The sequence below is a fragment of the Cynara cardunculus genome (genome assembly GCF_001531365.2).
Source record: "Cynara cardunculus var. scolymus isolate 2C chromosome LG 7, CcrdV1, whole genome shotgun sequence".
In the NCBI taxonomy this organism is placed as follows: Eukaryota; Viridiplantae; Streptophyta; class Magnoliopsida; order Asterales; family Asteraceae; genus Cynara; species Cynara cardunculus.
Genome location: NC_037534.1, coordinates 3,965,318 through 3,981,922, shown reverse-complemented (window position 1 = coordinate 3,981,922; position 16,605 = coordinate 3,965,318). Strand labels below are relative to the sequence as shown.

The 16,605-nt window shown below is 32.0% G+C and overlaps 1 protein-coding gene across 1 annotated transcript; it reads left to right on the top strand.

Annotated features, from left to right (window-relative positions):
* The first annotated feature begins 12,037 nt into the window (after positions 1-12,037).
* On the top strand, positions 12,038-12,592 carry LOC112515694 (ethylene-responsive transcription factor ERF109-like). The gene has a single exon (XM_025122601.1). It carries the CDS (start codon positions 12,038-12,040, stop codon positions 12,590-12,592), a length of 555 nt encoding a protein of 184 aa, XP_024978369.1.
* The last annotated feature ends 4,013 nt before the right edge of the window (positions 12,593-16,605 follow it).

The window sequence follows — 16,605 nt, the reverse complement described above, 5'->3', positions numbered from 1 at the left end:
ACCATAATCACCACCAGGATCTTCACTACATCAACCATAACTACCTCCTCCACCATTGTCAACCGTCACCGCCACAACCACCTCCACCATCACTACTATTATCAATTATATCAATTTTTTCATTCAAATTTGGTATTATTATATATGTATGTATGCATGTATGTATGTATGTATGTATGCATTTATATGAAAATTGTGTAAAAATATTTATAAATTAAATTATTTAATTATTTAGTTTATTTGTGTTAATTATAACTATTATATAATATTTAAAATCATCGAATAATTTTTGGGGGCAACTTGTCTAATTCTATCACGTCCAGTCCTAGACTCCTAGTCATGCCAAACACCAGACATTCAGGTCTATGTCGTATAGTCTTGTCTTATTCTACCCTCTTATCATATCCAGTTCTATCCTATCATGTTCAATCTTATCCTCTTGTCTTGTCTAGTTATCTCTACATATAAAACTACTATTTAAAAGATCAAAGAAAAAGTCACCATATAGTCTTGATTCTCGAACACCGTCGTCAAACATGCTTTGGAAACCTTTACCAATGGGTTGTTGATTTTATTTACTTCTTATCCCCATTTCGCTTTTATTATTTGTCTTCCTGTTTCCTTTCCTTCATTTTGGATTAATCTCTAAACTCATTTTCTCTTGTTTTCATAACAATATATGTTTATCTGAAATAAAATTAATAACATTTTACAATTAATATTTATATGAGTTTTTGTTTTAAAAAAGTTCTTATGATAATATTTGAAAATGTATTATTTTTGTCATGTGTATGATATCATCAAACATGTTTAAGCAATAAATTGGATGTAGAATTGTTGCTTCGTAAGCGCATCTCAATTTACATCAAATCCCATTTTTACAGCAATGTTTACACAATTTAACTACAACCCAACATTAATTCATACACAATTTTCGCATTGGTAAATAGTATAACACCAAAATTGGTGTAGATGTATTTATTAACACCAACTTAGGGGCAGGATACCTAGAGCTTAATTGCGATTGTTTTGTTGGTTTATATGGCTTATTCGCACAACATTTTTAAGTTGTTTACTTAGGGCTTATTTGCACAACACTTTTAGGTTGTTTACTTACGGCTTATTCACATAGCTCATAGCTTAATCATATAGATAGGTTTGGGATGTTGTTCCCAATTAGCCAAAAAAAATGACACACGTACCACTGATTTTTAATAAACCCTCATCAACGTAAACACACCTCGATTCTTAAATGCCTCAAGAACATCTCTCTCACCATTCTCGCTCTATAATTTGGTGTGTTTGTATTCAAACACCCAATTTCTTGTTGGAAATAGGTTTTTCATATGGGGTTTTGTTCGATTCGTTCAAAAGAGGTTTCTCATCTATGGTTTTGTTGGATTCACTGGAAAGAGGTTTCTCTATAGGGTTTTGTTCTCGTTGAGGCCTTCTATGCGAGCTTCATTCGAAATAGGTTTCTCATATGGGGTTTTGTTCAATTCATCAAAAGTTCGTGGAATCCTATCATTCGTGTGAGGATTGCACATCGTCCAGTGTGGGTCTATGTGAAGAATCGAGGAATTTTCTGTTCTCCAAAGTGGAAAGGGTTGATGTGATTCAGAGTGACGGAGAAGATGAAGTGAGATTGAAGTGTTCTTGCTGCAACGTCGAACCCTAAACATATATAAATTCCTCAATTAAAATGATGAAACATTCCACTGTCAATAGATTGTGTTTTGTTCAAGCTATTTGAAACCTTCTAAACTCTTTCAACCTTGCTAATCAAATCTACAGAGAGAAGAGTTGCCAACGTTTTGATGGTTTGTGGTTTTCGTGACTGTTTACTTGAAGGTTTTAATGGAGATGGAACGTGGTGGTTCGATCGAAGTGGAGTGGAGTAGATATCGTCCCTCTAGTTCTAGATCGAGCGAGATGACGTTCTTCTTCCAGATCCAGATGCATGGTTTTAAGATTCAGATCCATGATGTTCTTCTTCCAGATCCAGATGCATGGCTTTAAGATTCAGATCCATGATGTTTCTCTTCCAGATCCAAAGAAAGTTCAACTTTTTGGTTGTCAACATCTGAAATCCCTTTCATAACCCCTTGATACCTTTTAAGTCAGACGTTTTTTGTTTTCAGACCGTTTGCTTTTTCAATAAGAGTTGAAAAACAAAAAAGTGATAACCTAATCGCTTAAATCCTCTTAATTGCTCCCTTTCTCCTTTCCACTCATTCCTTTCCTCCAGATCCAATCCTCCAAATCGATCTTGTTGGACGTTCGATCTCCAAATTGATCATGACCCAAATCGATCCACACACTCTTCATCTCCAAGGTATGTCCATCTCCTTCTTGATTTATGTTTTGATCAAGGTTCGAGCCATGTGGTTCGTCCCTGTTTGTTCGTCTAGATTGAGAATGTATATATATTTCAGACTTCAGACGTAAAAAACAAACAGTCTGATTATTTCAGATTTCAGACTTCAGCACCACCTCTTATAAATCAGAAGTGAAATCAGACTTCAAACTTTATCACCTCTTAGAAAACAAACGTCATCTTAGCATAACCGCAATTTCATCACAAAAGGTTTACTTTACCACCCCCTATCTTTTCAGCTTGTTGCACTTTACCCCCTTCATCTTTTACTCTTGAATGTTTTACCACCATATACAAGATGTTTAGCACCGCTCATGGCCAAAAACACCATGGGACAAAAGAATTGACTCATAACCATATTGGCAATAAAGCCAAGAACAAGATGGATCGATCTAAGTCGTAGGTAAGAGTCGGTTCAAGGAACAATAGGATTAGATATGAGTAAAGGCAGACAGAAGCAATAGTTGTAGGGGTCATTGGTCCCCTAACTACTACGTTCAAATAATGTTTTCCTCTTGTGCCCCAACATGAAGCTAGAAAGGGCCCCCAAGTACATATTTGAATTCTTTATTCTATCCAAGAGTGAGAACCAAAAGTCGAGAAGTAAAAGTCGAAAGCGAGAGCCAGAAAGAGAATATGAGAGCGACCAGTCGACCACGTCTTCATCTTGAGTTTGAAATCGATTAAGTGAGAAGTCAAGACTAGAGAGCGACCAGTCGAGTAGCCAACCATGTCTGGTTCTAGCGAAATTGATTTTGAAACCCTAAATCTAAAGCATGTATCCGAATTTAGTTATGCTTCTTCGATGCCTAGTGAAATTAATTTGAATGATCTTCCTTGGGATACCGCCGATAAGAAAAAAAAGTTCAGAGTACCATCCTAATCAAAGATATGAAATAAGGAAAAAATATTTGATTAGAGGACTTGCCAACCATCGAGCCATAACTTTCCAAGAAAAATTATCGTGGGGAAGAGATGACGTTTTTGTCCGATTGGTTTGATCAATACGCTAATTGGTTGGAGTATAATGTAAAAACAGATAAAGCTTTTGGCTTCTGTTGTTGTCGTATCTTTTAGTTAATTGTTATTTTATTTTATATTGTGTCCCCTACAATAATATTTTTCTAGATCCACCACTGGATATAAGGAAAGGGCAGACCTTGAAGGTCCCAGTGGGGTCCCAACATCCCGTACACCGCTCAATTGATTTTGTGTAAGTAGATTTTTTTTTTGTATGAAAGGTGCACAAGCTAAACTTTGAGGTGGTATGGGGTGCTAGGAAATATAGGGGACATCAGCCAAGAACGAAATTTTATAAACCATAGGAACGAAAATTGCAAACATATAGTCATAAGCAGAGAGCATGAACATCTCTCATGCAAGTTTTTATAAGCAAAAATTGAAGTAGCTTGTAGGAATTATTGTTGTCGAGAGTTATTGATGTTGAAAAACCACATGGAACCCACAAAAAAAGGTTCTTACAAAAAGTACCATCGTGGACTTTTATAGCATCTTCAACAGCTTCTTTAAAATTTAAAAAAAATGAATTTTTTTTTCCTCTAAAATGCTACAATAATTTTTCTGTTCTGTTCTCTAAAATAGAAAATCATGGAGAAAACTCCAAATATAAAGAATTTTATAAACCTTGATGTTGAATTATTTGTTTTTATAAAAAAATTAAAAATGTATTAGTATGATGAATTAAAGAATATTATAAATAAGAATTTATGTTAAAATCTTTAAAATAAAAAATCTGTTGGGGTTGAATTTAATTCTTTCAAAAAAGTAATGTTTTAATTCTCTATTTCAAAAATATTGTTATGTAAATTCTTAATTTAATATATATAAATATATATATATATATATATATTAAAGGAATAATCAAGAGTATTGAGATGACATCATGAGAATTGAGTATTGAGGTGTTGATGAATCGCGGTTGAGTTTGGGATATCCCACATTGGTGAGAGATTGAAATATTGGAATAAGGAGGTGTGTATAAGAAAGAATAATGAAATTCATTGTGTCAACTCATAAGGTTGAGTTTGAGATATCCCACATTGGTGGGAGATTGAAAGATTAGAATAAAAAGTGTGCATAAGAAACAATGATTAGATTAATTGTGTCAACTCGTGAGGCTTGACTCATAAAATTATCGTAGTTGGTTGACCCTATTTTTACAAAATAAATTTTATTATATAAAAATAAAAATGAATTATATTTACAATCATCAATATATATATATATATATATATATATATATGTGTGTGTGTGTGTGTGTGTGTGTGTATGTGTGTATTAAAATAAGATCCAAAAAAATAATTAGGTGTATCATGAGAATTGAGTATTGAAGTGTTAGTGAATTGTAGTTGAGTTTGAGATATCTCACTTTGATAAGAGATTGAACCAATACACACACACACACACACACACACTTATATATATATATATACCATCTTATAAAACATTTAGTTAAAACTCTTAAAAACTCTTAAACCCGTTCATCCCTAAACGATTTCATCCCTATCCGATTTTGTATAACTAACTGCAGATAAACACAATCAAATACAAGATAAACATCTCATTTTAAATATAAAAAATCTAAAATATAATTAGTATAATCATTAAATTATAATAGAATACTTAATTATTATCTTTATAAAATTTATAATATTAAACCAAAAATAAATTATTTCATTATTAAACTTAAATTAAATTATAAAAAAAATCTATATTATCTATATTATCTATACTATCTTATAAAGCATTTGGCTAAAACTCTTAAAGACAACCATTCATGCATATGGTACTATCAATTAATGGTAAATTACTTAAATTTCAAATTTACAATTTTTACTGCTCATGGTACAACTTGTTAAAGCAAGATGCTCCCTAAACCGTTCAAACTAACTCTCTCTCTCTCTCTCTCTTATTCATCCATATCCCTAAACCCTTAAAACTCTCTCTTATCTGTCGAAGATAAGGATCGATGCAACAGAATTTGAGATGAAATCGAATGGAGATGATATCGATTTCAACAGATTTTGAGATCTATATCCCTAAACCCAAATTGTTTTACACGTCGTCGAATTATTGTTCTACACCAAGTCTGTTTTTATTATCTAGAGGTTTAATTACTTAAATGTTTCTAAGTCGAACTGAAGATGATTCTGCTGTTACTGGGTACATTTACATTTTGATTTTTGCACACTCTATATCTCGAAGCAAAGCTGTTTTTATATGCTTACAGAACAACTTGTCATATGTTTCGGCTGTGTTTTCTTTCTTGACCTATTCAACAGACATCAGAGATGACTACAACAACGGTTGATCTTCAAATCATCCCATTACATAACTGCACCAAATGTATAAGAAGGGTCGAAACGACACTTTGTCGGTTTGATGGTGTCAAATTGTTAGATGTCGACTCTGAAAATGGGAAATTCACCATCGAAACTACTAGACACCCTGAAGAAATCAGGGATGCTCTTCAACGCAAGTTTGCTGGGAAATTCGTTTTTCTATCCAAAAGGATCAACCATTCGAATCCATTCTCGACTTCGGTGTTTTGTTGATTGGGATGCAACTTTAAGATCGGTAGAAACATTTTAACATTCTACTTAAATTAGGGAATCAGATGACGAGAAATCTTTCCATGATTCTAGGTTTTGATTACTTGGAAGTTCTATTTTCCACACATTCATTCTCAAAGACTGGTTTCATTTTTGGGACAAAAGTTTTTTATTAGTACATTTTTTATCTGTAGTAGGACATAACACAGTTTTTGCTTGCACACCTTTCGATTTCTTGCAAATATCAATAATTTGAATTGAAACAATTTGTTCCAGGCTGACCACCAGATATATATATATATATATATATATATATATATCGAATCTAATACACATTGTTCTTTCTTACAGCTTGTATTTGACGAGTTACAAGAGAGAGTTCGCGAAAGGGTGGAGAAAGAAACGGAAAGGTGTAAACGTCTTGCAGATGACTTGAGCACTTCTAAGGTTTGACTATATGTCTTTGTTGACAACGAGTATCTGCTGGTTGTTATGATTCGAAGTTGGCCCTATGTACATTTTACAAGTTTATGTTTCTTGTTTATAACTTGATTGCTGGTTGATTTATGTTTTGATTTTGTTGATTGTTTATAATTCATGATATGAACTATGTAAGCTTTTTATTGTTGTGTTTTATCGTGATAATTGAGTGTTCATTTGATTTTTATTCATAAAGTTGTATAAGTTCATCCTTGATGCGTTTGAGTACTAAACTGGGATTAAATTGATCAACTTGTGACTGGCAGGGGATTTTGTTTCTCAAGTAAATTGTGATGAGAAGGATATTGAAATCTGCTGAGCTATATGGATGGAKTTGTACATGATAAGCGGATTCAAGATGGGGGTAGAGAGGTAAGGGTACAAAAGCACAACACATCTTCAAGTAGTTGTTCTCTAAAAACAACAAATCATTGTGCCAAACTGCCAGTTGAAGCTACAGTCTCAAGTTGATAAATACTACTTAGATGTTTCTTGTAATTTACACTCTGATTATTTAACGATCAATTTGATACACAAGATAAGATGGATATGTGCTATCAATGTCTATGTATGATATAATAACAATATTGCTTTATTTCAATGGTAATTTGTAGACATTTTTGGCRTCCACTAAAGCCGGTTTTGTCAATTATATCATTACTCCGAGTTAAGGCCTATGCTATGCTTCTAGCCTTTTTTTTAATACGATTTTGATCAAGTATTTTTTACACAGGGTATATGGACAGCTGCAATAAGGGAAGTGAAAGATGAGGTTGGAGTAGGTTCTTTTGAATTTTGTCTTCATATTAAGTAAAATTATAGAATTTACAGTGGACCCATTTTTGCCATCAGGTGTGTAGCTCAGTTGGTAAAGGAGCAGGGTGACATTACCCAAATACATAACATATTTAGTGGTAAAAGTCTTGGTGGTTCTTGCATGTAAAATCATCTTTTTATGGTTGAGATATATTTATATTACCTTTTTCCACCTATATTCCAGTGGATGCCAGTTGAAGAATATGYCAATCTGCACTTTGTAAAGAAGAATGAATCCTTTGATCGCATTGCTAAGATATGCATGGGAAAGAAAGATAACAAATATGTTGGGTTCACTGTCTTGCCTACATCAACTGCTACATCCGCTAAGAAGAGCTATTTGCATTCCAATTATCAAGGACATTTGTCTGATTCTTAAATTCAATATGTATTTAATGTTTTGCTAAAGTAAGTTTGAGTATCGAAACCGTTAAACACCTATCGGGTAAGCATTTGAGTAAACGGCCTTAAGTTAAGTCCCACATTAGGTATGTGTAGCCTTTATATTGCAGGGGGTCTATGAATTTATGTGTACATCTTATATCACTTTGATCCTGATTTTGAGTGAGATACATCGAGTATTTTTGAGGCGTCAATTTCTCTATTCATAATAAAATTTGACATCCCGCTGCATTGCGCCGGCACATAACTAATATATATATATATATATATATATATATATATAGGGTTGGGTTCATGTGAGACCAAGAGTTTTTCGTGAGACCCGTAAGACCAATTTATGTTCACTGATCAACTTTATAAGTTAAAGATCTAATGGTCTAAATTGCACGGTGGCAATTTTGTAACTATTGAGAAGTCTCATGGCGTTTGTGAATGTTCAAATCTGACGATTGTAGATCTAATCTAAGGGTTGAGAATTGGTCTTACGGGTCTCACGAAAAAGGTTTGGTCTCATATGATCCCAAGTCTATATATATATATATATTGAAGGAACAACTAAAGGATAATGAGGTGGCTTAATGAGCTTTGTGTGTTTATCAAATTTTGAAATGTGGTTTATGGGTTGGTTGTTTTTATCGTTCTTCTTACTATAAAAATCAAAATTTATGGTACACTTATTATGTGCCCACTTAATTGCATTTTTTAACCGTTTTAATATAATTATGTTCTAAAACAACGTTTATAAGTTAAATTGTAAACATAATTCCTACATATACATATCATAATAATAAAGCAGTGTTAATGATATTGTATCACAAATAAAACAATCATCAATATCAATATATGTATATTGAAAAAGAAATCAAAGGTAAATGATGTGACACAATGATAATTGAGTATTTTTAAATGTTAAAGGTGATTGACTTTCATCATCTCATATTAATAAGTAGATGCAAAATTGGAAGTAGGGAGTCAATATATTGGAGAGTGGGTACATTTATGCCAAATCATGAGGTTGACTCAATTTGACCCACCCTCTTTTTTCGAAAAAAAAATGTTTATATACATACTTTACTGAATATTTTTATATTAAGTAATAGAGTTGGTTCATTTTAACTATCCTCTATTTTTGCAAAAACTCTATTCATATTAAAAATTCTTTTATATCAGTTGACTTTAAAATAATAACTTTAAAATAATATAAGAAACAATTTATTGATTGTTTTAGTTTGTTGCAAGTGAAATAGAATCTACAATTATATTTATTATAACCAAACTTGATTATATAATTATAAGTAAAATAAAATAAGCATATATATATATATATATATATAAAGCAACATGTTAAGATATTGTCGTAAGTCCATAAGAATGTGATATATTCGAAGATGGAGGTAAGTGTCTGAAAGAAGGAAAATATGAAATTGAGATCAATCATCAATTAATGTCAATATCAATATAATATATTAAAAGATGAACCAAACAAATACTACAAAAAATATAATTATGGTTGAAATTAAAACCAGCCAAATAATACAAAATAAGTAAATATTTAAAAGAAGTTGGATAATTTTCAAAACTAAGAAAGTTTGTGCAACTTTTAGGTTGACCTGTTTTTTGGACAACTATTTTTATAAAAATTATATATACCAAAAACTAATATAAAGAAGTTATAGTTGTAAAAACAATATTTATATATCTATAATCTATATTTTTATCCATATAAAAGCAATAACCGTGGATAATCTAATGACAACTTCTAAGCATTATAAATCATTTTTTTCTCACATTATTATTTGCATCCCACATTAGATCAAAGAATGAAAGAGGCATGTGAGAGGTGTATACAAAAAAAAAAGGACCAACTTTTTTCTCAATATTGTTTGCATCCCGCATTGGATGATGAAATGAAAGTGACAAGAGAGAGATTGTTACAAAAAGAAATGACTAAAAATGGAACAAACATATTTTTCTCGGATCTCGACCTTTTGCTTAAGATCAAATATGTTTTTAGTTTATATATTGGCCACGGATCTTAGGTTTTTTGTTTATATCAAGTATGTTATATGTTCTTAGTTTGATATCTAATATATGATTTTTTTTATCTTACATGGTATTTTATTTTTTAGGGAATGACCTACTACTTGGTGATGTAGTTATTTATCCGTTGTTTGGGTGTTACTACTATCAAGGCTTGACGCACATTTCTAATTTACAATTCAAGTATTATAAAATGTTATGGTAAACTGTAGTATTTATTTTATCAGTTTAATATCTGATATGTTGGTTATCGTCCCCACTTGATACTAATTTTATTGTTTTATGTGGGAACATCCATTATCTTAGTTTGGTGATGTGGTTCTTCAAGCATCATCTTAAGCTCCCACTACTGTTGCTACAGCTTACTCACCGCTCAAATTTTCACTAATATTATAAAATGTTTTTTCATAACTTCAAATGAGATTTCAATTTGATTTGTTAAAAACCAAAATCATGATTTTGTCACCTTAGATGAGATTTCAATTAAAACTGTAATTTCAAGTTAAACAAACTACTAACGTTAGTCAAACATTTGTAGAGTACATTGCAACACCGTTCTCGAACATTGTTAGAAGAACTTAAATTAGCATACGGTTATAATATTGTTGTCAACTTCTCTTAAAAACTTTTAATGTTAATGAGTAGTTGACACACATTTTCTTAAACTTTATTTAAAAAATGACTTCAAATTTTAGTCTATAACATTCATTTTAAAAATGATATTATCTTCGCCACACAACTTACTGTTTGCAAAACGGCAACAAAGAAAACCTTGATTGTAAATGATTGAAAATTATTGAAAAGGTGAGTGGGCCCTGTGTTTTGCTTCAAGTTGGCACAAAACCGCCCAAATTTAAATCTATAAAGGTCTTCACACCTCAATGCCTCCAACTCCAAGTCTACAAAATAATTTCAAATTTGACCCCTACACTATCTATTTTGCCTTTATTAGCTTTATACAAACAAAATATTACCAAATTCATCATATCATAATTTTATAGTTTTTGGTGAGGAATTGAAAGCTATTTGTTTAGCATAAATATCAGATATGTAACAAAATTGATTTTATAGGACGTTTAAAATGTGAAAACGTTATAAAAAATATTACGTTTATAAGACCAAATTACAAAAAGAAACCCGATTGTTCTTTGGGCAATTGACATGTAGATCAAGATCGAAAATCAATCTATTATTCAACTAAGAAACCTGATTGTTCTTCTCAATATCACAGAGAGACAACAAACGGTGAAGATCTTAGCACACTGAAACGACATTAGGTTCAAAATATCTTTTTATATGCAGATAGAGATTAGGTTTGCCCCAGAAGTTAGACGGCCTGTGCTCTGCCAATGATTGCATTTTTATACATCTTTATCCTATCTTTATTTAACTGATTTATGAACAACGTCAAGAGCACAAACAGAACTGACCAGGTATTTAAGGGCATGGTTAATTAGTCCTCAAAAGACCTCGACATAGTTGAGATGAATATGTAGAAATAACAGTTAGTGTAAGGCTATATATCTCGATCCTTTTGAGCGCCTCTAACATCAACTAGTTCGTTCACAAAATTTATGTATCTCGGTCATTTTTTGTTGTAGCTAAAACTAGGGTTAAGTTGATCTGGTTTTTGCATTAAATGGTGTTTTAAATAACTTATTCAACATCAGATATTTTATATTTGAGATTGATATGATACTTGAACTGTAGAATGATCAACTTATTCGATCACAAACTATGTTGTCAAACACTTTCGAATGGCTGAGCCAACTCATCAGATATTAATAACACGCGATGAATCAAAATACTGTACTAGAGCATCTTCAACAGTTTCTCTAAAATTTATCAAAAATCATTAAAAATTTACATTAAATTCTATCAGTTTCTCCATTTTTAAGATTACAAAAATTAATTATTTTGAGTAATTTTAACAGGCAATCCAACTTTAAAAATTGAGTGGTTATTATGAAATTTTTAAAAAGTTTGATGCTTATATTGAACATTTCAAACTTCAGTGGCCAAATTGAAAATAAAATGAGAAAAATGTCTGAAGTCTTCGAGAAGGTCCAGCTATGTTGTTCTGGTCTAGAAACTTCCGAAAGCAGAATAAATTTGTAAAAAGTATAGGGACTGGAAGTGTAAACTTATTAAAATGTACATTTGTAATTGTAATTTGTAAAGCATTAAAGTCGATGGTCGTTTTGTAGTGATCGAAGGAAAACTGTCATTCCGAGTCAATGTCGTGTGCCGGAATTCTTCACGTGCATGATCTGTCGCCGGTCTCCCGCCGCAAACCAAAACTATATAATGGTAACGAAGAGAAGCCACCCAAAAATCGTTCTCCAGAAAAATGGATAATTTCTCCGTAACCTCGACAACTGCCGGCGTAAGAATGGACGACGAGGATTCCATCATCGTTTCAGCACTCCGGTATGTCATTTCCGGCGGTAATACAACCGCCCCAAGTGGAGTCATCGGAAAGTATTACTGTATTCAGCCGCCACCGCCGGAGAAAGAAATCTGCCGTGAGTGTGGAATGCAAATCCCAGACTGTTTGGGGTGTCAGATGTTCACGGCGGCCGGCGGTGGTGGAGAAAGGAGGAGAAAGAAACGGAAGAAGGAGTATAGAGGAGTTAATCTCCGGCCATCGGGGAAATGGGCGGCGGAGATGATGGTCCCAGGGAAGAAAGAGCGGAAGTGGCTTGGGACTTTCACGACGGCGGAAGAGGCCGCTAGAGCTTACGACATCGCCAGCGTTCGGTTCAGGGGAAAGACCGCCAAGACCAATTTTCCGGTAGCAGAGTACTCAGATATTGTACCGGTAGAAAATGAAGAGGAAAACGCAAACTCAGTTAATGGTCTATATCTCAATCCTATCTACCAATCAAAATTAAATAAATCTTAATTGTATATTAAATATATTAAAAATGTGTCGTATTTTGATTGGTGGATTATCAGATCAAGACGAGACTTCGAGGACATGGAGTTTGTAGAGAACGCTCATTTTTGTAAAAAGAAAATTGTACATGTTGCAATAATCTTTTAGTTCAATCTCATGCGGCAATTTTGCACTTGAATCGTATTATAAAACGTACATTTTAACTCGATTTAAAGAGATTATTATTTATTAAAGTCGAGTCATTTTGTTGTTAATTGTTTTTTACTAGAACTCATGGGATATATAACCCTGACATTATTTTACAATCTTAACATTCATAATCACAAAATTGTCATTGTTAAAAGTCGGACCAAGTCAAGGCTATACATGCTAAATAATGACGTCTCATTTAATAGGATAAAATAAATTTCTTTTTATTTGTTTATAACAGAAACAACCACTCATTAAAAGGCTCTTATCTCAATAAGAGGAGAGTTACGTACCATCGATCGTTGACTGGTGATCAATCCCTTTCTATACTTTTTTCTTTACTTTTTCATACCACTGCTACAAAATATACTAAAATTCTGATTTATTTTATTTTTTCATTTTAACCCTTAATATTTTTAGTTTTAACCCTTTAATTTTTTTAATATTTTCCCATTATATCACTTGTATTTTTAATTTTTTAATCTATATTATAATTATATAAATTAATTAACTTTAAATTATTACCAATTAATAAAGTATTTAAAATACGTATTTTTTTAATTATTTATTTGTATATAACGATAAATTACAATATTTTAAAGGCTTTGATTATTTATTTTAGTAAAAATTGTATTTAATAACTTTTTTCTTTAGAGTTTGATTCTTTAGAGATGGACGTCCACAAGTGGTTCAATGAACTGATGGTTCACGAAATAATATTTTTGATGGTATGGTTTTATCCTTTGGTAACAACAACACAACCAACCACTCAGTTAATTCTTCTCGAGAAATAATATATCAAATTATTTTTATTTTATTTCAAATCAATAAAAACATTTATATCGTTAAAAGTTTACATTTTCTATGATTGAGTGGTCGTAAGTATCAAACATTGAAAAATGTGCAATTTATAAAAAATAATATGTATTTTTTCCGTATATAATAATATATGTTAGTATGATAAAGGGTTTAAAAAGTAAGGGCGTAAAACCAATGATTTAAAATATAAATATTAAAAATTATTTTTAAAATTATGTAATTTATTATATGTAACTAATTTTAAAAATATTCGATATTTGGTTTGTTTTGTACGTATTGACAAGATAATAAAATATTATAATTTATAAAAACAGAAACGTATTTTAGTAAATATATAATTATATAAATAAATATAATAAAAGTTTAAAATGGTAAAATAAACAAATAAGGGTTAAAATTTAACAACTTATATAACTCTGAGGTCTAAATCATAAAATTATCCATTTAAATTCAACTTGGCAACCTTTTTGTCGAATGTTGGAGTTGACTAACGTTTACGATGTGAAACCACTCGGTTGGGCCCACCGAAACAAAAGGTTAGATAGATGACGTCAGTGATAGCGTCATGCTTTAATGACAGCCGCAATTTTAAATACTTTCAGGTTATTACATTTATAGCCCCCTACTTCATAGTTTTTAAACTTTTGCCACAATACAATGTTTACCGTGTGGTGGAGTACATCTTGATTTTGGGTCGAATCAACTTCGAAGAATGAAATGGTATGAATTGATTATCTAGTAAACTAAATAACAGTATTTTTATAAAATAAATGAGTTACTTTAGAATATGTATAATAAAGTAATTAAGAATTACTGGTTCTTGAGTTGCAGTGAGTGGATTGAGAGATTTTTTCTTTTCTTGTTCTGGAATATGTGTAATATGTTCTCATACAATGTTGCTCCAATCTCACCTAATTAGTGAGTGATCCCAGTTCGTAAAAAAGAACTAGAGATTAACAAGTTTGTAAAGAAAATAGAATTATGATATGACATTTCCGAAAAAAAGAATGGTTGCACATTCCGTCATACAGAAAGATCATAAAATAAATGACAGGTATAAGTTGTCACACACACACACACGCATCCACGTATGCGCACACACACACATTCGTCCTAAAGATCCAAATTTATCGAACAAAATATTAGATGATTGTTGGACGCCAATACGCCATGCCACCATCTCTTCGTCGACCACATTTCCCACCACCGAGAAGTACCAGTCTTCCTCCCTTCCCTTGCAAATCGAATTATTTTTTACACTGACTCGTCTATCCTATTGGGTTTTATGCTGGTTTTACCCTTCAACAGGAACGCTGCACCTAGTTGTCTTCGTTGATCTCCACCTTTGTCGCCTGTAAATTGAAATCCCAGAAGATGACACTACAAAATCCTCATCGGTTTCCAATTCTCAACCTTCATAGAGGTAAATTGAAACCTCAAGGGATGCCTGTAAATGTTTGACCCCTTTCTTCTCTTGGTATACATCGAAACCCCAAAGGTGGGTTTTAATATGCTGATTATCAATCATATATGTCGATCTTCTGCTATCTGCTTTTTGATTGATTTAGAAATGTAGGTTCTGATTTTAGGGTTTGAGTTTATATATGGATTTAACGTTTGAGTTTATATCACGAGGGATCTTGATACTTTTTTCAGTCTTTGAAAAATGGTTGGTTTATATCCAATGCCTCTGTATTCTGTTCGTTTTGAAATGATGTTCAAAATTTTGAGGAAATATTTTATTATTTTCAATGCAAGTATTGTATTGTATTCTTTTTCATTTGAGGTTTGGATTTCATCTTGATGTCGTCTGGATATGGGTTTGACCGTAGAAGATGGCCGAAAAGCATTGGGTTTGGCCGTAAAAGGGGTCTGGAAGCGTTTAATGAATCATATAAAAAGATTTTTGATTTTTAACAAAAAAATGAGATCGATATCTAAAAAGACTAATATCCCCCTTACTTAATAGATTTTTTTAATGGTTGTTAGAGTGAGAGACCAAATCCAGATGTTTTTACAGACAACGATAATCATTTTATATTTTCGAATTGTAACGACAAAAAATGTTATAACCGACTTAACTACATTAATAAAATTTATTATTTACTCTAACCCCAAATTATGATATAAAGAAAGTTTCTATGTAAAATAAAGATTACAAAAAAAAAATGTCCAACACGTGGATATAACAATAAATCATTAAGTCGAAATGTGAATCCATTATTTATAAAAACGTCGGTTTTGAAACTCAAAAATGAAGCAACCACAGGTGCATAGATGACGTAAAAATTGACGTCGATGACGTAAGCAATGCGTCTAGGAATGTTTACTTCTCCCACCCCATATTTTCACTTTATTGCATTTTCTACCTTCTATTTTACACGTTTTACCGCCATAAAACAAGTTTATCATGGCTGAGGAGACAGTCTTTAGCCAAAATGAAAGTTCCGGATGTACGGGTTGAGTGCCATGATCCATAACCTACAAACCCGACAACGCAAGGATCGTTGGGTCGACCCATGTTACTGTTTCTAAATTAAATCATATATTAAAATTGATCAGTTGCCACAATAGCACAAAAGGAAATAATATGGATTAATAATACTGCCATAAATGATGTTATATCACCGATGCCATGATGATGTGCCTGTGATACCTCGTAGTTGACCATTAATAGCATGCATGCATACATACATACATACATACATACATACATACATACATACATACATACATACATACATACATACATACATACATACATATATATAGGATTGGGTTCACGTGATACCAGACTGTTTTCGTGAGACCCGTGAGACCACATTTTTACATTTGAAACTTTACAGCAAAAACACTGTGAAAGTTTAAAAAAGTCGAACCTTCACAGCAAAAACACTATGAATGTTACCTTCACAACATTTTGCTGTGAAGTTTCAAGTATAAAAAACTGGTCTCACGGGTCTCACGAAAACAGGCTGATCTCACGTGATCCCAAGTCTCTCTCTCTCTCT

Coding starts and splice junctions, on each gene's coding strand:
- LOC112515694 (XM_025122601.1), top strand. CDS start 12,038: ATGGATAATTTCTCCGTAACCTCGACAACTGCCGGCGTAAGAATGGAC.